This window comes from Strongylocentrotus purpuratus, unplaced genomic scaffold, assembly GCF_000002235.5.
Source record: "Strongylocentrotus purpuratus isolate Spur 01 unplaced genomic scaffold, Spur_5.0 spur5_scaffold_7, whole genome shotgun sequence".
NCBI classification, from domain to species: domain Eukaryota; kingdom Metazoa; phylum Echinodermata; class Echinoidea; order Camarodonta; family Strongylocentrotidae; genus Strongylocentrotus; species Strongylocentrotus purpuratus.
Window position 1 is genome coordinate 16,864,460 of NW_022145613.1, and position 20,729 is coordinate 16,885,188.

The 20,729-nt window shown below is 38.3% G+C and overlaps 1 protein-coding gene across 2 annotated transcripts in view; it reads right to left on the reverse strand.

Moving 5' to 3' along the window:
- Positions 1 to 85: 85 nt before the first annotated feature.
- LOC590076 (vacuolar protein sorting-associated protein 13B) overlaps positions 86 to 20,729 on the reverse strand; it is a 73,053-nt gene continuing 52,409 nt past the window's right edge. Inside the window, exons 34-54 of one of the 2 annotated variants that reach the window (XM_030974363.1) lie at positions 20,519 to 20,683; positions 19,646 to 19,807; positions 18,764 to 19,039; positions 18,453 to 18,533; positions 17,667 to 17,845; positions 16,881 to 17,048; positions 16,259 to 16,508; positions 15,634 to 15,819; positions 15,015 to 15,149; positions 14,146 to 14,376; positions 13,071 to 13,260; positions 11,784 to 12,220; positions 11,182 to 11,337; positions 10,557 to 10,906; positions 9,761 to 10,008; positions 8,923 to 9,099; positions 8,190 to 8,360; positions 7,638 to 7,730; positions 5,494 to 5,596; positions 2,010 to 2,259; positions 86 to 1,266 (exon numbers count right to left, since the gene is read on the reverse strand). In XM_030974363.1, coding sequence (XP_030830223.1) covers positions 961 to 1,266; positions 2,010 to 2,259; positions 5,494 to 5,596; positions 7,638 to 7,730; positions 8,190 to 8,360; positions 8,923 to 9,099; positions 9,761 to 10,008; positions 10,557 to 10,906; positions 11,182 to 11,337; positions 11,784 to 12,220; positions 13,071 to 13,260; positions 14,146 to 14,376; positions 15,015 to 15,149; positions 15,634 to 15,819; positions 16,259 to 16,508; positions 16,881 to 17,048; positions 17,667 to 17,845; positions 18,453 to 18,533; positions 18,764 to 19,039; positions 19,646 to 19,807; positions 20,519 to 20,683 — 4,314 coding nt within the window. In that variant the 3' untranslated portion in view covers positions 86 to 960. Of the gene's footprint in view, positions 1,267 to 2,009; positions 2,260 to 5,493; positions 5,597 to 7,547; positions 7,731 to 8,189; positions 8,361 to 8,922; positions 9,100 to 9,760; positions 10,009 to 10,556; positions 10,907 to 11,181; positions 11,338 to 11,783; positions 12,221 to 13,070; positions 13,261 to 14,145; positions 14,377 to 15,014; positions 15,150 to 15,633; positions 15,820 to 16,258; positions 16,509 to 16,880; positions 17,049 to 17,666; positions 17,846 to 18,452; positions 18,534 to 18,763; positions 19,040 to 19,645; positions 19,808 to 20,518; positions 20,684 to 20,729 lie in introns of both variants that reach the window. The other variant, XM_030974362.1, reaches the window with a different exon arrangement.

Here is a 20,729-nt window from a genome sequence, read left to right on the forward strand (position 1 = left end):
CCTCCTTTTGAGTACCGTACAAAACATAGAAAATTATTAAAAAAATGAAGTTTCATTTGAAATAAAATCACTTTTTTCATCCAGATTCCTTTCGCTGGAATATATTACGGTGATCTACACCAACATGTTAGAATGCAAATAAATTATAGAGAAATAAATATTTTTGTTTCTTATATACACTTGGAATTTCATTCCATAATGGTAATCATCTATCACATGACCTAGTGTTCTATCAAATAGTCCAGTCATCACATATAGTTTTCAACTCTTCAAATCTCTCTTCTTCATGATTTTTTTTATTTTTTCATTGAACTCAATCAGACAGACATTAATCAATAAGACAGACATTTATCAATCAAAGCAATTCAAGGTGGGTTTTCACTCTAATATATCTGTAAAGTGATAATTAATACATGTACATCAATCGTGCCACATGAAATTATGTAATGATCCACAATCTATATCCAACCATAATGCATGTGTTTTTCTCAGATAAGACGGTGACCAATGAAATATGTGCAGCCAAGAACCATCCAAAGACTGACAAACAAATGAAGGTTAAAAAAAAACAACCCCAAAACATAACATGCTACTTTATCATTTTCTCTGTTACCGTCATCAAGTTTTCCACTCCTGCAACTTGACTGACAGTAAAAAAGATGACAGTTAAATGATTAGAATTTTTTTTATAGAGTTTCTTGAATCACTACTGAAACTCTCATGGCTGTTGGATATAACATTCAATTCTACAGTCCCAAATATGTAGATCTATGTTTGTATGTAAATGCTTTCGCAAACAAATTTTGAAAATGAACAATGGGATATCTTCAATACTGTTATCACTCATGAAATACATCCCCCAAATATTAAGATCTTTCATGAAATTTATTCAAAGTTAACTCATAAGCTTGGAAAAATGAAAAGGATACCGTCATCACCGTTATCACTCACACACACACACTACATCTCGGTCGCCTTGGCCTTCTCTGCCGCCAGCTGCCACTGTCTATACTCTATGTTGTCACCCTCGTCGTAACAGAACCCAACTCCTTCCAGCCGATTCTTGGCCACGCAGTACATCGCCAGAAAGGTTTCCCTGTGGGCCATCTGCATGCTGTACTGGTACGAGCGCTGGACTTCCTGCGACCCTTGACCTGATGCTTCGGACGGGCTGTCGGAGTTGGGGGTCGCCGGTTCGTCCTCGTGGCCAGAGGTGTCGGAGGTTGCAGCCACGTAGTCTGCCACGCGGTCTGCTGTCGGAGGGGTCTGTAGAAACATTTGTACAATACTCCTTCATCAATCAATAATTTCAACTCATTCAGTGCCAATGGTAAAAAATCTTGTGCCAAAACACCTATGGTGAACTGTATGCTGGACCAAGAATAGCTCAACTTTCTTTCTAAAAGAGAAATGAGTATTTTCATAGTGATCTTCATTCTCAAAGAGGGTATAGAAGCCTAATCCGACAAAAAAAAAAAAACATTGAAAAAAAACTAAGCATTCAACAACTGAAAGTACTATTACACTAAGGTTTTAACTACTTCAATTTTTTAGTACCAGTTTGCTAAAGTATTTATAATATTGCATCTCTTAGAGGACTGAAGGAGCACACTAGGGTCCATATGAATATTTCTGAATAACTACAATGGATTTCATTTTTGTGAGCCTATGCCCATTAATGCAGGCATTGTGTGCTGTATTTCATTACATTACTTTGATTGATTTTTCTTAGTAATGATTCTCAAAAGAATGCAACAAATAATAATGGAATATTATTCGCTACTTCGTATCCTACAGAAAAAATAGCACATTTTGCATGCATCTATTGTTGTTATCATTATGATCAGATTTATGGAGAACCTTCGCTGAGGGACATATGATGCTACATACATCATTAGCTCTCCTTCATAGCCAAATTGTCATGATATAATGTTCAAGCATTCAATGCTACACATGTTATTCAAATATTGAGAAATAGCCCCCACCCTAAAAAACACAAAGTTTTTTACCTTTTCTTTCATAACAGCTGTAGGGCTCTTGACCACAACCTTCAGCGCTTTCTCATTGAACCTGATCGGTCGACACTCTATGTCACACAGGGGAAGGGTTAGCTGCTGCATGTCCTCGCTTGAACTCACAACGTACAGAACTTCAGGGGTGAGGAGTAGGGCGCCCCCACGCTGCAGTCCTTGGACAGTCGTGGAGGTGATGTCGACGTGGTAGAGGATCTCTGAAGTCGGGAGGCTACGGAGCATCTTCCTACAAGACGCAAAAGAGAAAAATTTCAGGGGTCTGTTTCATAAAACTTGATATCAATAACAAGTTAAGAAAACTATTATAAGCTACTGAAATCGTGGCATCTGATTGGCTAAGAGCAAATTCATTATTGATAACAAGTTTTATGAAACAGGACCAAGATGATTGCAAAGTCCCCTTTGTACAAAGAACTCCATATTTTCTGTTATCCCCTTCCTCTAGGCAAAAGAAAATATTTTCCAAAGATGTGACATTTCAAAGGCATAACATACATGTATCATGCAATATTTATAAACTTAATATTTTTTATTGAAATCTACATTTACATCTTGGACGGTCATATTTCGCAGCATCCTTCCATTTGATGTGGCTTACATTATTTGGTATAACTCCCACAGTTAAACCACATTAAATGGTCCAACTTCCATAAGGTAATTTCTAACAAAAATAACTATACCAACACCTTTATACCCGACCATTAACCCTTAATGGGGGTTTGAAATAAACGATTCTCCCGCATTTTCTTCAGTTACATTTATAGATAGTTTAGAAAGACCCCCACCTCAAGAAGGTTGTGGGTGGCAGGCTTTAGAATCGTGACCTTCACCCCGCTTCCACCCCGCTTATAGGTAAGCAAGGCTTAGTTTTGATGTGTGTTTAATTGTGTTATTTGATAAAATCGCTGCTATGTTTTGTTCATATCCTGGTTTAAACAAATTAGTATAACTATATAAAGGCTTATGAATATGTTCAAAGAACATGATATTTGTTTACAGAAAGGTGTAAATTAAGGCAAGAAAGATGTTATGTAATGTTAAGAGGGTGTGACTTCTCAATGTACAAGTAGATTACACATAGAGGAATTGGGTGCGTGTAGAATGCATTTGTGTGTACGGTCAATTGGGCCTTGGAGTGTGACTATTGTAGTTGGGAATTTGGGCGCTAATGAATTTGTATTAGGTTTTGATGGAGAGAAACCTGATTAACGAAGAATTATGATCTATTCAGTTTGATTAATATCTGTAAGGAATTTATTATTTATCCAGTTTATACACTTTGGGCATTTGCAATGTCTTAAAGTTAATGATTCAAATGTTTTGGTGTAGTGAAACACTGATTACATATTTTGGTCATAATTCTGAAAGATGTGTTGTTGTTTGTTTTTGTAATTGATAACTGTCTATCATTATTTTAAATTTGTTTTAAATGCTTATATTTGATTTGTAATGTTTTGTTGGAAACATGAATAAATTTGAAATTTGAAATTTTAGTTACCAGTACCTGCTGGATCCAACATGATCGGCGGAACATAGCAGGACATATATTTCACCCTTAATTTCACTCATAATTGCTGAAAATGGAGGCATATTGGAGATGGAGAAAACATGAGTAAAGACTGATTGAAGAAATTACTACTGAAGACTTAAAGTGAAATTCGACGAGAAGGATTCGCAGAATCAGCCGCTCACGGCGTTCCTTCGGAGACAGGGTCTCAGGCTATTCGCCTATCTGGACGATTGGCTTCTGGTGGCCAGTTCAGAGCTTCGCCTTCGGGAGCATTTGAGTCTTCTACTGCAGTTCACGCAGGAACTAGGGTTTCTAATGGACTGGGACAAATCAGAGTTGTCACCCACCTGCAGGTTGGTCTATCTGGGTGGGGAGCTGGATTTTCCAAGTCAGTTGGCACGTCCCAGTGGGGACAGAGTTCGGTTTATTACCAAGGCGGCCCGGTCTCTGCGAAGTTCCTGCAGAGTTCCGGCCCACAGGTTGGTCTATCTGGGTGCGGAGCTTGATTTTCCAAGTCAGTTGGCCCGTCCCAGTGGGGACAGAGTTCGGTTTATTACCAAGGCGGCCTGGTCTCTGCGACGTTCCCGCAGAGTTCCGGCCCACAGATTGGTCTATCTGGGTGTGGAGCTGGATTTTCCAAGTCAGTTGGCCCGTCCCAGTGGGGCCAGGGTTCGGTCGATTACCAAGGCGGCCCGGTCTCTGTGACGTTCCCGCAGAGTTTCGGCCAGGTAGATGCTTAGAACTATAACGCAACCTTCTATAGCTCAGTCCCAAATGTACATTATTGTTGTTGTCAGTGTGATGCACAGTACTATGATGTGACGCTTATCGCAAAACAGTAAGTGAATGCATGGGATATATTATTAGATCTGTTTCATAAATATTGAATGTGTGATTTACTGCTCGAGACATTATTATCAAGAAACTTATATTACTTTGTCTGCTCATTCGTCTGACACTTTGTGTGGCATATTAGTTACTATTGTGTGGATGTGACACTTGCTTGAAGAGTCTATGTTGTTGGATATAGATATATCTCCTATCCTGGTTATTGGATCATTATTATAAGGCTTCATAATGTCTAAACCAACTACAAGATCAAGCTCTATGAAGGGTTCTCATTCTTAAGTTACTTGTGATGATTCAAGCATGTGGCCTTCTACATCAGAAATGGCAACCCCATCTTGCTCAAATCCCCCCTATGAAGCATCAAACAAAGGTGAAGCATCATCATCATCATTGGATTTGCTTTCTACCACTATTCAGTCCTACATGTACTTACAAAGCGATCCCTTCCAAAGCTCTATCTATTCGACAATAGAGAGGGCTATTAACAACGTTCTCGACAAGTTGATTCAACGGCTGACTGATCTCGAGCAAGCAACATGTAACATAAAGGATCACCTCGAGCGAAACGACGGGGAAAATGCTGGAATTAGAAGCAAGTCTGGTATCAAAAGATAACGAAATTCGCCGCCTGAATGAGCACATATCACAACATAGTGATGCTATTAAAAACCTCAAAATTGCAGCAAATGAAGCAGAACAGTACTCCAGCGCAATTGCCTAAAATTCTACTGGATCGCCGAACCTGAAGTAGCTGATCATTGGGAGGATACAGATGAAATTGTATGCAGAGTCGCGAATCAGCGACTCGGGGTACAACTATCGAAATGTGACATAGATTGTTCACATAGAGAGGCAAAAAAGAAAAACAAGAATGTACATACAACGTAATAATCTCGAGGCTTCCTAATTTCAAGTGTATACTTTTTTTTGTCCTCCTTTTCTTGTTCAAATGTAATAATTTATGAATGTGCAATCTGATGTTTTATTTGATGTCCTATGGAATTGAATTGAATTAAGCTAACCTAAATGCAACCAAAACCTAGCCCTTTATATGAAACCCCTTAAATAAAGCCAAGATTAAATGTCTTCCTCAGTCCCTACCATTCATATTTGAGTCTGGCATTCATGGCTGTGCTTCTCAGCTCAATGTACTGTGCTCCTATGGGTGTTAGTTTCTCTTCAAGTCCCGTCCCATGCAGAATACCTAAATGTATCATTTGAAAAGAAAATACAAAAGATCGATTTGAGTATGAGGACAGTTATAACAAAAGCGATGCCAACATTTTTTTGTTTAATTTCATGATTTTAAAAAATATTTAAAATTATTTATCGAGTCTCTGTCCATTGTTAGTTATAATATATTCATTATGAAGTTTGAACATAATTTCAGTTTTGTGAAATGTAAAAAATTGTTACATTTTCATGAGTAATTATGTGGAAAATACATGAATTTCAGTTTTTACTTTGAATTTGATCCTTTGCCTGATCACACATTGCCCAATTGAAAACTATTGCATCATTAAGTTTTAAAGTAAAGTATACAAACAAGTCATACTCAATTAAAACAATATGCTTGATCTAATGATATACTGAAAATAGAACAAATCACAAAATACATGTAAATGAATAAAAAAGATGTTCAGTTTACATCTCAAACAACATTGAAATAGCAATCACAAAAATAAATGAATATACAGTAAAAACATGTGCAGTGTGTGCAAAATGTTCAATATCCTATTTTTAAAAAAAATTGCTTTCAAAACATACTAGGAAAGGTCTGTATTTATCATTTCCAACTAAAAAAAATAAAAATAAATAAATAAATAAATAAAACCATATGAGTTCAAACAGATGCATGAATAAACAAAGTAGATGTAGCACAAAATAAAATTGATATGGGTGACTTAAAAAAACAAATAACAACTATCAGAGTGCAATATTAACATTCACTTGACAAATTTAAAGAGTTGCAGGGTAATGCAACTAAGTTGGAAGCAATACAGACATCATCAATGTTATTACCGACACTGGACACTGAAAAAGCCTTACCTATTCACGGTGTTACATCTCTTCATTTAGTCATGCATCCTTTAACTAATCTTAACTGTACAAGAGCTTTGCCAAAATCATGAAGCATTTACAGCAGTAAAATCTTACAGGTCAACATTTCCATTCAATATTTCCTCCCTTCAAACAACAAAATGCCATCACAAAGCTTTGTGGATGGTTTTTCACCAATTTAAAAAAAGAATATAAATGTGCCTAAATTAACGATGGCAACACGAAAAAACAATAAAAGGAAGTCCACCTTATATTAAGTTGGTTTTAATAGAAGCAAAAAATGAGAGAAAACAAGGAGTAAAAACCGATTGAAAATAAGAAAGTTATGAATAAAATACAGGCAAAAATTCATAACTTTCCTATTTTTTATCACAATCGCATATTGCTCAAACTTTCACCAATCTATTTCTCTCATTTTGTTGCTTTTATAAAAACCAAGATAATACCATGGTGGACTTTTTCTTAAAAGCTATCTGTCCACAAGTTTGACTGTTTTTCCCTCATATACACACAGACATAGGTATGCAAACATAACATGTTATAACAGCATTTTGGAGCTGGCCAAAATAAGCTTTGAAAGAGATATGCAACATTCAATATTGTATTACAATTACTCAATTGACTTTGGCAAGCTTTGGGCAAGAGTTTAACAACATCTCTATAAGAATGAGTCCAGCTGGGTTTGTACAAATTGTATTCAAAGATGTTTTTTCTTTAATTCATAAACTGACAGTTGAATACTAACTGCAAATGTGCCTCAATACAAGTCAGATTCAAATGACAAACGGCTTTTATAAAAAAAAAAAAAATGATTTATAGCAGATTTTTCATTATCAACAAATTTGTGTAGATTCACATATAAATAAAATAGCTATGGGGTTAAAAGCCTGCACACAAAGCAGATTAAAGTTGATTAACCTAGCCCCAACCCACAAACTGAATTTTAACTACCCAATTTCTATTTTCTTCATATATTCTTTACATATACATGTATATATATATATATATATACAGCCACTGGAACTGGACTAAACTGCTTAATAGCCTCTTCTCGACTTGTTGGAAAACTGCTTGCCATCTTTTCTACTACCTACCCTGTCCAGTTTGGGCCACCAGTTCCGCGGCCCCGCCCAGGGGTTTGACCACTGCCCCAACCAGCCCCTTGCCCACACCCGATATCACACCTCTAGCTCGCTGTGAAGGGGAGGCGGAGGAGGGGTCCGAGCCGACGCCTTGGAAGCTCCTCAGAGGTTGGTCAGCCAGTCCAGCAATGGCTCCTGAGAAGTGGAATTGGATTTGATCAGTACCAAATTTATGCCACATACTTGCAATAAATATATATATATATTTACAATATAGACATATTTATTAAAAGGAACGGACGAAACGGCATGAATACAAATCAAGGTTGGTCTTTGTAACACAGGCAATCCCTCGACATTCAAACATATCTACAATTTACATGTTTAATAAATGAATATAATACATTAAGAATTAGCTTTTAAAAGGTTACATTTGAATCAAAATACGATATTTCTCTCCAACAGTGGAAATGTAATGATGGATGATGTTTATATTTTCTCAATCGTATACTTTTTCTTGATTTAATTCTTTATAAATCTATTGGTGTTTGATTCCAATTAAAATAGTACCCGTTGCTGTTGCCCGTGGGTGTGCAGTGGCATTCTAGACAGGATTTGTCTGAAGTAAACAAATTACATGACCCTCAAGCTCACCTAGCAAACTGATTCCAAAGCTACTGAGCCCTTGGGCGATGGCAGACGACATTCCCTCTGGGACCCGACGTCTCTCTTCCTCGCGTCTGGCCACGTGGTCAGCATCCAGCGAGAGCCGGTCAAGGTTGCGCGACATGCTGGACGCAAACTTTGTGATGGAGGTAAGCGTGCCTGTATAGAAATCAAGTGGGAACGTGTCAATAAGAATTATGACATTCTAGTAAACAAGCCATAACTCATTCCTCAACACAGTAGCAGTATGATACAATTCAAATATGGAGACTTTTGGCCACATGTATAACCTGAATGCTGCTCAAATTAAATAGAAAATGGTCTGGGGTGCATTTAAGTTTGATTGAATTGTATAAATTCAATGTGAATATAGTATATTAATGTCCGGGGACCAAATTTTAACTCATCAACATCCAAAATCTGAGGCTCACATATTCTGTTAAATGGTACTTGCATACAGGTGACCTTGTTATATACAAGGGGATTGCAAAAAAAGTGTGTTTAACTGCCTTAAATTTGTTTAGTTTCAAGCCCCAATACACTACTTATAGCTACTTGCGCCCTCTATGTAGCAAACAATGCCTATTCAGTGCCTGTTGGTCCCCCATGATCGCCTTTTTCTTATCTTAATTGAGAGCTGATTTGATCAGATAACCACCTGTCAGTGACCTTGCAGGAAGGTCTAACTAGTACAGACAGGCTTTAAAGATCATGTTCTTACCAGCTGATAGATGGCGCACTAAGGATGACATGCCCGAAGCCACGCCCGACACAAAGGCACTGGGTCCCCTGGTCAGACCTTCGTAGGGCAGGTACATCGTGTCATAGAGTCCTGTACGGGCGCTACGAAGGAAACCAGCCGGGTTACCAATCAGATCCAATGACCCAATAGCCCAACCTGTATTGACATATAAAAGAACAGAAATTAAAGGGGCGGATCAATCAAAAAAGAATTTATGCATTGCCATTATTTACAAAACCAAACGCCAAACTTTAACTCCTATAGCTCAACTGTGAATCAGTATGGATAACATTTAACAGTCAGATGTGGTTTCCATGTGTGTTTCGCTCCATCAAGTGGTCTACATTCATCTTCATTTGCAGATTATTACAAAATCCTAATTTCTTTTCACATGAGCTGATAGATATTTTTGTACACCAGCATGGAACCCATCACATTTCAAGCACAATAAGTATTAGCATTGGATCCCTTTAGCAGTCCAACAAAACAGCCTCCTTATTCATGTCCTCATATAACCACTCCTCTTCTAACCTACAAGTAGAATTACAAAAACCTACACCAAGACATAAACCCTGTCATATCCCCAAAACCTGACCCAAAGCCCGCTGTAAATGATGCAGGAGCATAATTTGGAAGACCAGGGCTCCATTTCATGAAACTTGTCATCAGTGACAAATTACAGTTTTTATTATAAAGCTAGTGAAATCCTGGCTTCTGATTGGTTATCAGCAGATTTGTCACTGATTTTTGTCATTTGTCATTGAAAAAAGGCTTTGTGAAACAGGTCCTCCTACACTGATCAAATGAAAGCCCTCACCTGCTTTGAACAGCGCCCCCGACGTGTAATGCAGCGTCAGGGCCTGACCCAGCTGTCGATGGGTCGCGTAGATGGGTCCCGTCTCATAGCGTTGGAACTGAAGTCTGGTCTGGTCAAGCGAGAGGAACATCTTGAGTGAGGCGTGGACACTGGCGGTCAAGGAGATGGGTAGGATGGTCAGCTGCTGAAGGCCGATAGGGGACTTCAAGGCATCCATGGCTAGCTTGACCGCTGAAGGGGGGCCAGAACTGAAAATGAAAATGAGGTGGTTTTCATGTTGAAAAAAAAAGACATTGTTGAGCCAAGTAAAATCTATGCTGAGTTGTTCTAGCACGAAGCATTGTGGTGGCTCAATGGACAGATCATCACAAGCCTTGAAAAAAAGATCATCTGGATTACCTAAGTAGTAATCAGGATTAGGACAAATTCATTGTGTTAATGCCATTGCAGAAGGTACTAACTAAAAAAAAACACCTGTGAAGTCTGTCACATGGAAATCACAATGCAATAATAAAACTTTACGTGATTGTTAAATTACATGTTGATGCTCAATTGAGCAAGGCATGAAATTCTGCAAACATGAAACTATTGCATAGCTTTGCACATGGTTAAGTTTGGTTTTGCAGAATAGCCTTTGGTTAGCTTGAACCTACTGTACTTTGATTGCAACAAGACAAAATAACCAACCTATATACATAACGAAAGAGATAAGAGTAAATTTCTATCAAATCTAAGATTTAGAAGTAGTGAGGTCATTGCAAGATAACAGATCAAACGTAGAACAGAAATCACTCACCTTGCAGAGGGCTCTTTCTTGACCAGACCAACCGGGGAGAAGGTCTTCACGAGGCTCTTGGCATTATGGAGAAACTGGTCCTCGATGTACACCTCCATGTTGTGGAAAGCGACTTCCGCGTTGCGCAGACGATCACCGAAGCCCTCGTTACTTTCCACGAAGACGTGAGCCCAGAAGAAACTGCCCTCTCTGTTCTCCTGCGCTTCAGCGTAGACAAAGTTGTACCACCGCTCAGGGGTCAGCTGGTAGGTGTGGTCAATGTCGGGCAGGAACTTGTCCTCTTTCCTCTTGTGACCTCTGAAGATGACCGGGAAGTCATAACCTCCACCATCATGGCTCTGGTTATCAATCTGATGAGATTGTATGAAAAGATACAAACATTTATTTGTTATAATATTCTGGATTCATACGGCCTAGGATAGATGTGCTTCACAATTATATTATCAAGCCATCGTCAGATTCATCCTTGCCGGCACGTGCTGTTTACACATTCTGCACAACCAGGCAATCGAGGAACTACATTAATATCATTCTACGGGACTAAGACTAAGCACAACATAGATATCACTCTATGGGACTAACACTATCATAAAGCACTACATGAATATGAATGAATGGGACAAACCTGGATCTTCTTGACAGAGAATGAAATGAGATGAACAGCATGGAGAGCCTTGGTGCGCTTCAAGTCCTCTCTGGCCACCATGACGAAGTCGACCCCTTTAGCAGTCACCCGCAGGATCTCCTTGACCTCTTGACCCGGGGTCAGGTCATTCATCACCTGCAAACAATAAGTCATTTGATAATCGCGATGTTAGTGGCTGTAAATGGAGTTGGCTTGAAATCAATACAGACAAGTCAATCAAAGACTGGTGCAGAAATTTCATACAAGAACTTTTTTTTGTGCTTCTGTCTCTTAATCAGGGTAAAGAAAAATATTCAAGTGAAGGCACATAGTTGTATCTAGGCACATAATATGCATACATAGTTTAAGAGCCCCTCCGCAGCCAAGGGACCGCCAAAATAACATGACCACTTTATCAAAGACAAATTTGATGGAAATAATGGCAGAATTAATGCTCTTTTTTTTTTTACTTGTCTATAACACTGCCATCCTAAATGAACTGATTGAGGTTCATATTAATAAGAATCTTACATCTTACTTTGACTACGGTATAAAATGACATCGTTACGACCATCATCGAGACTATGGATATAACATTTTACCTTGACTATGATACCTCCAGTCCCAATAGACTGACTGATCTGAGGTGGATCGGGCGTCGAATCTTCGACCTGCTCGTCCTTTGAGTTCAGCGAATCAACAAAGATATGAATCAACGTTCCCACACACTCCGTGGCGACCAGGAGATACCCTCCTGATGGCATGGAAACGATCTCTGACCTCGTTGGGTTGCACGAGTCCACGATATCCACCGCTTCACTCCACTGCTGACCTTCGACCTTTGACCCTCCTTCCATGAGGGATTGGGAGGAGGGGATGGTGACGGATCCTGGGGGTTTTGCGACCGCAAAGTGGAACTTGTGGACGTTGGACTGCTTGGATTGGGCTTCAAGGGGAGGGTTGTAATGGATGACGGAGCTGGAAGGAACGGTGGGGATCTTGGGCATCGGGCCAGACTCTTCTTCAATCTCTAATGCTTCTACAAAGAGAGAACAGTGGGGTGTTTCACAAAGATCCTAAGTGGAACGTAAACATTATGGAGAGCCATTTGTAGCCTTAAAATTAAATATTTCATAAATTCCACATCAAGAACATGAAATCTCTTTGATAATAGAAAATATGAATGATTTGAATCAACATTTTATGCCTTTTGAAATAACTTTTACAAAATATTTTCAATGATGCTAATGGCTTTCCATAATTGATAAGTCCAACTTAGGATCGTTGAGAAACACCCCCCAGGATCACAGATCACCGCTCTTTGCTTCTAATCAAATTTCTTTGTAAACATTTTCTCTAATAATTCAAGCTCACTCAATGTCACGCTTCTTCATTGTCCATATACCTATTGCATGTACAGAGTTTCACTTCCTGATGATGATCATAAATTAAAGATCAAAAATCAAACTTGTACTAAACATTTCTCTACTCAGAGCCTATTAATTTCCCTTCACTATATGGGACAATATTGCTCAGGTATAATATTGCTTACAATGCAGGCAATCTGTCTATGAGAAAATCCAGGGTATTTAGTAATGTGTCCAAGTATTACCAAACAGCTCTCACTCTTCACAATTGAATGTAAAATTCTAATGGACAGAAATGTTGAATACATGTGTAGATGTAAGGAGAGAGGTAAAGAGAGAGGTAAAGAGAGAGGTAAAGAGAGAGGTAAAGAGAGAGAGAGAGAGAGAGTACAGTCAAACTTTGGAATGCATCTATCTCTAAACAACTACTATTATATCTATTGTATGTGCATCCATTTGCCCCAGTTTTCTGGGTACATGATCCATCTTCCATAACAATATAAAAATGGCAAATATTCTTACCTTCCACCTTGGTGTGTTCTTGAGAATGCCCCAAATGGACAGGGAAGGGACATCGATTGATGACGAGCACCTTGGGTGAAGGGTCGCGGTCAAAGGTTACATAGGTCACGCCCTCATGCTGGTACACCATGGCAACCATGGGAGAAGTAACAATGTTCTTGGACTGGAACGTCTTTGAGGGCTTCGTAACCTGGGGGAAAAGTCACCAATTTAAAGTCATAGTCATTACTAAAAATAATAATTAATTTTCTTACAGAATTCACTGAAATTGAAAATGATTTGAGCTACAAATAAAGAAATATGTGTGAATAGTGCAATTTAATAGAACAGGAAAGAGCAACAACACTAAAATGATTGATACCACTAATGAATGGAAATGAAATTCCTTATGAACATATATCTGGTTTGGTCCTTGACATTACATGTATATTTTCAATGTTTTGCCTGCCCCAATCAACTCCAGAATGAACAAGAATTCTTTTCAATAACATGTTCAGTAATTTCAAATGAGTTCCAGACAATTTATTTTGAAATACTACATGAGCTAATAGAAATAAACCTATAAACTAATACTGATCAGATCCAGCACCACAACATCCACCATCTACAGGAGACAGACCACAGAGGGAAATGCTTTTTGAAAGGATTTTGTGCAGAACTGAAATTAGTGGAAAAAATATCAGTGATTTACATGTGAATTTTTTCATGTCTGTACCTTTCCTATCGCACTTTGTATAAATGTATCATGTATGTATTTCATCTCTTGCACAAGCTGCGCCTTGAGCATTTGACTGTCAAGTGGATTTGGCGCCTTATAAATCATATGTATTATTATTATTATTAATTAATAATGCAATAGCATTCAAATTTTACTTATACATGAAACCTTGCTAGAGTGTCACCGAGTACATTTACCGGTAAGAGTTTCTGTAGTGTTGTTGAGGTTAGAGGAGGGAAACTTATTTTTTATAAATTTGTAGAAAAGGGCAGAATAAATGGAAACTGCACACAAAACAGTTTTAACATTTATAATTACTTGTTAGCAATGTTGCAATACTTATAACAAAGCACTTACTGGTACTGTGATTGGGACCCTCGGGAATTCACTATCAATCTTCAACCAAGCACTCCATTCATCAAGCCACGCCCCCTCTGCAGCTGATTGGTCAGATAAGGCTACAGACAGGTAATGGAAGGATCCGGTTGGCTGGCTGCATGCTGGACTATCCCACTTGAGGTGAGGGGTGTGTTCTGATGACTTGGAGGGAATGGTGATGGGCTGGAGGGTATTTGCTTGGATGGAAACCTTTATAAATTGGAGAACAAAATGAGATGTCTTTATGTAGAAAAAGAGGACATAAAATGCTACTCTATTTATGGGCAACATTTATAATTTCTACTCATTTTTATACAGGAATAATCTAAATGTATGTTGAATTCTTTTCTTGTAGATGCTATTCACAAATTGTCGGCCAGCTGGCAGAAGGGCATTTGCGACTTGAGTGATTCACATTTAAAGATTTGTGTTATATTTAAACTGCTTTCCGTCCCAAAAATTCGTTTAAAACTTAAAAGATAATAGAAATGTAATAGTAGAACACGACCACAATTTTTTTGTTGAAATAAGTCAGTTTTATGAAAGTTTGAGCCGATTTAGTGCTAACGCTTAAAGTTTCATTTTTTACCTGTAATTCGAGCTAACGCCCTTCTGCCACCAAGGCGACGAAATTCATTAATTATAAAAGCAAAATAACTTTATAACACCACATTAGTTTCTAACATTTTTTATGACTATTTAATTCACACTTACAATAAGAATAAGTTGTACAAGCATATTGCTGTATACATTATAAGTTCTTGTAGATAAGCATCCACAAGACCAAATAAATAATTGCACATTGCCTTCACTCAAGGCACTCATGTACAAACAAGCTTCAATCTCACCTTTTCTTCTGATCTGAGGTTCACCATTCGTATCTTGACATTTTGTTTGGAGTTGTTTTGGAAGACAAATCTTGGTCGGAGTGTCAGGATCCGGATGTTATGTTTCACGGTGGAATGCAACGCAGCATGAACAACCTGAAAGGTCATACATAAAGGTCAAGGTATAGGGGGATATTTCATCTTTCATTTGAAAGTCCAAAATTAATTTACTTACTATAAAATATGGGCCAAGAAAATATGAAAATAGGACCAAGTGAGACTGGCAAAATCACCTTGCTATAAGAGTTTGTTCTTCTTCAGGGTCTTCTTTATGAGATCCTGCTTTATTTTCATGTAAAATTATTGACTTGTGTACAGGGTATATACAACAAAAAAAAAGATTTAAAAATAACTTTGGAAACAAAATCTTACCTTCGATTAGAGACCAACTAGCAGATTAGTGAATTTTTATTGTTTCCATCAAATTGTAACAAAACTGACAGTCCTAAACTGATATTTACTACTTACGATATAAAGAGATAAGAACTTAATCAGAATTGCTATGTTAATGTGCCCTATCGGTACCACATACCGAGGATTATGAAAGAAAGTATCAAGATGAATAAAATGTATAAATCACCTTCTGCGTTCCGAGATGGACACCCCTACTGACAAGTTCAATGGTCCCATGTCCCTCTGGTTGTAGCTGCAGTCCCTGGACAGGTTCATTCTTTGTTGGAGGGGCGTTAGGATCACTGAGGAGATTCACCACATCATTATAGACATAGTCCTCTCCTTCATGAGACAAGCTCAGTGACAACTTGGCCTAAGGGTGAAAAATTTGACAATGTTAAATAAAAGTGATTTGTTGAATCCTGATCGAGGTTTAATTGACCATTAAACTGTTATATTGGTACATGTATTACAATGCTAACTGCACAAAAATGAACCCAACTTTACATTTAAAACTAAAAAAGAAGCCATGCATTCCTGTAATGTCATCCACATGGGTCATACTCCTTCCTTTGTTACAAGCAGTGATGTCATAACATTTTACACACACAATTCTATCAATTGTACTTGATCATGGCAGTACCAGCATGCCCAGCTAGTTATGTTGCCAGTCTTCTGCATCCAAACAAATTATAATCTGTGTCAATGAACTTTACATCTAACTGTGCCTGGGCTAACTAATGCTTGTTTGGCATTTCCTGAAGACAAATCATGCATTCAATTTGAAACTTCATTCGGTAAAAGGTACTCACTTTGAACTTTTGTGGAGCACAGGTGGTCCCTCCCTTCACCTTGACAGTTTCACCCCCATCTTCTTGAATGGTGAAGTCCATGCCTGTCTCATTCACTATCAGACAAGATGGCATCATCTCTACCCTGATTGTGTTGACCTTCGACCTGTGCTGGACCATTCCAACCTGCAGACTGGTGGAGGGGTGTCCAGCTTCTTCTGCTGGAGAAGCAACGGTGATGTTTTGCAGAGAAGATGCATGCAGCTCGGAGCTGTGTGAGAGAAGTGTACCAATATCTTATCAAATATTTCTCTTTCAAAGAACTGCAGACTGGGGTTTGACTACTCTGTATCAATATGTGATTTAATTCGAGTGGGAGAGGAAGAGCCATTTTGTTTATTAATTACCTACCTTACACTAATAGAAATCTTAAGGTTAATTATTCATCCATAAGTCTGTTTCAAATTACTTAAATTTCTTTCTTTTTTTTCTTCAATATACCACTGAATTACCACATATTAATTCTCTCTTTTGTTGCCTGCAAAAGGAATACAAGTACTGGTATCAACCTTTGAAAATCTTGAAATTTAGGTACATATTCCTGATCATTTAAGGAACAAAATAAAAGATATTCTCATCTTACCTGGTATAATCGGGATGATTGTAGGGCCAAAACTTAGTCATATCCGGGTCCTCATGACTGTCTGCAAGTCCCTTTAGTCCCACTGCCTCATCTGGGTGCTGGACTATGTTCTCAAACATCTCAGTAGAGACGCATACAGCTGCTGAGCTAGAGCTGGCACTCTTCTCACTGAAACGCAAGGCAAAAATAAGTGATTACAAATGTCTATCATGAGGGGAAGTTTTGTGGTACAATATTCTAAATGCTCATGCATTCTCTGTTATGATCTATCTATATCAGATTTTTTCATATATTCATATTTTGATATTTGACATTATCTTATTTTTTATAACCTTGTGTATCAATTTACATTTCAAAAGAATGACCATGTACCATACATAACTACAAAGCTTTTAAATGAGAGATTCTATAACAAACATTAATAAAATCAATTCTCTACATAAGCGACTGTCATCTGCAAACCCAGGGTCCTCATTTGGAAGAGAAAAGGTCACACATGACTTTCCTAGGTCAGAAATAATCCCCATGTTAAGCACAAAATGAACAGATATTACACCATCAACCCCAAAGTTAACATACAAACAAGGAAAATGTAAATTATGAAAACCCCCTATTCATGGCAGTTCTAAGTGGATTTCACACAAATTTGCAAAGTATGTACCAAACCCATTCCACATTGTCTATTTTGTGACTGTTTTAGCCAAAAGAACTGTATATCCATAACATTCGGAACAGTACAAAATTAATTAATTAATTCTAAAAAGAATTATGAACACAACCACTCACCTTGTAGATGCTAGGGTGAGGTTGTACCATGCCAAGGGAGGGATCTGATAGAGTTGTTGGAGTGACCCTTGACCTTTAACCTCTATGACCTGTGTATCATTGCCCCTAGCTGCATGACAGTGGAGGGTGACTGGGAACGGGAGGTGACTCTGAACAGTGAAGAGGGGGCTGAACACAACCTGTGAGGAGATGAATAATTCCAGATTAGTGGTGTGTGTGTGTGTGTAATTCCAAGTTTTTACAGACGTGCATCAATCGGATATTACTATTTACTTCTGGGGACCGACCCTTAACGTCACCATCCAAAAGATGAGATTGGTGGTGATTTTTACTTTGCCTTCATACTGCTCTGAAAACAAGTAGATAGTGCAGAGCCTACAGGATGCTCTGGAAGGAGAAGAAACTATACCTGTACTCCAAGACCAAACAAGATATTTATATAATATTGGATGGCTTTGAGTGTGATACAAAAATATATTGCTCGAGCTATGACAATATTGGATGAATTGAAGACGATTCCAATATTGTCATAGCGAGAGCAGTATATTCTTGTATAACATGAAAACAAAGCCATACAATATTATTATTAGATAATAATAATAATAATATTGTTGTCGGAAGGGACACCAGTTTTGCACATTGGGTACAGTGACAAGGTACCAGCGATGACAGAGCAATGCAAAAACAATATTGATCTGTCATCTGGGTACTGCGCTAAAGATTTTAAATACACCGACTTATTGTACCACTTGGAAGCCTTATAAAGATAATAATAATAACACTTACTACTCTCTGCACACTTCCATCATGTGTCTCAGTGAAGATCTGACACCAGAAATAGAACCTCCTACCATCGGAACAAGGTACCTGAAACATGATGAACAAGGTCAAATAAGAGACAAGCAGACTAAAGTTGTCACACAATGAACATTTTACACTCTTATACAATCATGCATGTTTTAATCACAGGTATTCATTGTTCCAAAGTATGAATAAAATTCCTAATTTCCTTATTGAAATTGATAAATGATTTGCCCCCCCCCCCCCCTCTAAAATGTTGATAACTTTCTTAACTGTAAAAGGATTGTTTTTGTTACCTTGACAACCGTCTCTGTGCTGCACATCTCCCCACTAATGGCAAACTGCTCCGACCAGTCGCAGTCTGACCCCTGAACTTTGACACAGACCCCCGTGATGTCTTCATCACCACAGGTCAGGGCAGGAAGGCTGGACTTGGGCTGGAGTGTCCTCGTCTCCTGGGTGCTGGCAGTGCTCGATCGAGGTGATGTCTGGGAGATTGACCTTCGAGTGACCTGGACGTCCAACGGAATGGTCAAGCGGTTGGTGAACGTCTGGGTTCCAGTGATGATGATCTAGAGGATGGAATAAAATGACCATTAGATCAGGGTACACCTACACGTGGAAGCCATCCATATCCATCAAAAACTCATGCTTTACCTTCATAGAATATAAGTACATGTACCCTTCTATAAAAACAGTCAAACCTGCTTTAGCGACTACATGTATAGAAAGACCACCTGTCTACAAAGAGCACAATGTTTCCCTTGAATATGGTTTCTCATTAAACCCTGTACTAAAGGAACCCGTACATAAAGACAGCGTGCCTATAATGACCACTTTTCATGTTTCCCTTGAGTGGTCTTTTTATACAGGTTTCACTGTACATAAATGCTCTTATAAACGTGTTTGTACTTATTATCTAATTCTGTGTTTATTGCTACTTTATTTTCTACCATACTCCAGGGAAACAGAAAATAGAAAGAATCGCTATAATCATTTTCATTAAATAAAGCCATTAACAATACTTTCATATTCCAAAGGTTATTTTTATACTGAGCGATTTCTTGGTTAAATAAACATGATATATCACTCAATGATGTCAGGTATAAACTCAAAAATTCTTCCCACACCACAAATAAAATCCAAACAAACTTGTTAAATTATTTTTTCTTTCTTACTTGTCGCTGAAGGGCAGTGATCTTTCTGATTTGGATGAAGAGGGTCGCCGTCTGATCTCTATTGTGGAGCACTCGGACAGTTGTATCTCCCTCATCACCGTCGATACTGAATGGTTCCGACCAGCGGAAGTTTCGCCAGCTCTCCATACAGACGTGAAGCTCCTGATTTTGATTTAATAGAGTATTCTCTTTCATCAAATTCATATTTTGTACAAGAATTGGTGAATCAAAGTTACAAGATCAGCTTCAGTTTCAGCTCTAACTATTCCTTCTCTACAAAATTGTGTGTATTCCTCTTGCCTGTGTCTTTGAGGGAAAGCTAAAAGGAGTACATGTATGACTGAAACTATGATACAAAAACATGACACATAAGCAGTAGGTAATGGAACAATTCTCGCTATCACCCAATATATTGAAAATACCGGTATGTCACATTTAAGCCACAATTCAAATGCACTCTTGGATAGCTTGGTGGCCAAGTCGCTTCCGATCCATTTTGCGCAGCTGCAATGTCGGCGCTGATCGTGTGTAGTGTACATGCAATTGCAAAACACGATCAGCGCCTGACTAGTCTTAATAGGAGTCCAGTCATCTTGAGGCCCACAACATTCTGTATAACATATGGTCTAGATGTATAGGTCTATTCAAAATGGAAAGGGGCGGGAGGTCTTTTCTGAGTTCGCTCAAAGGAACGATTTTGAAAATGATTTTTTTAATCATGACCTATTCCTTTTTGAACCAATATCAAAAACAAAAACCACACAGACAAAATAGAGAAGTGCTAAATTTACCACTTATATTTTTGATGAATAACAATTAACAAATTAAAAACAGCTCCACGATATCAGAATCCATTAAAAAATCCAGTCTCACCTGTTTCTCCTTCTTGTGGGTTCTCCAGCTGTACTCGTGCATCTCACTGCTCTTGAGAACCACCGATTCATCCGTGTGCACCTGACCAAACCGCAGTGCCTGATTGGTTGCATTGCAGATGAGGTAGTGACCGTAGAAGAGACGCTCCGCCTCAGGCTTCAAATTCTGGAAGAAGGGATGAGATGAACAGCGAATTTCAAACATCATTGTT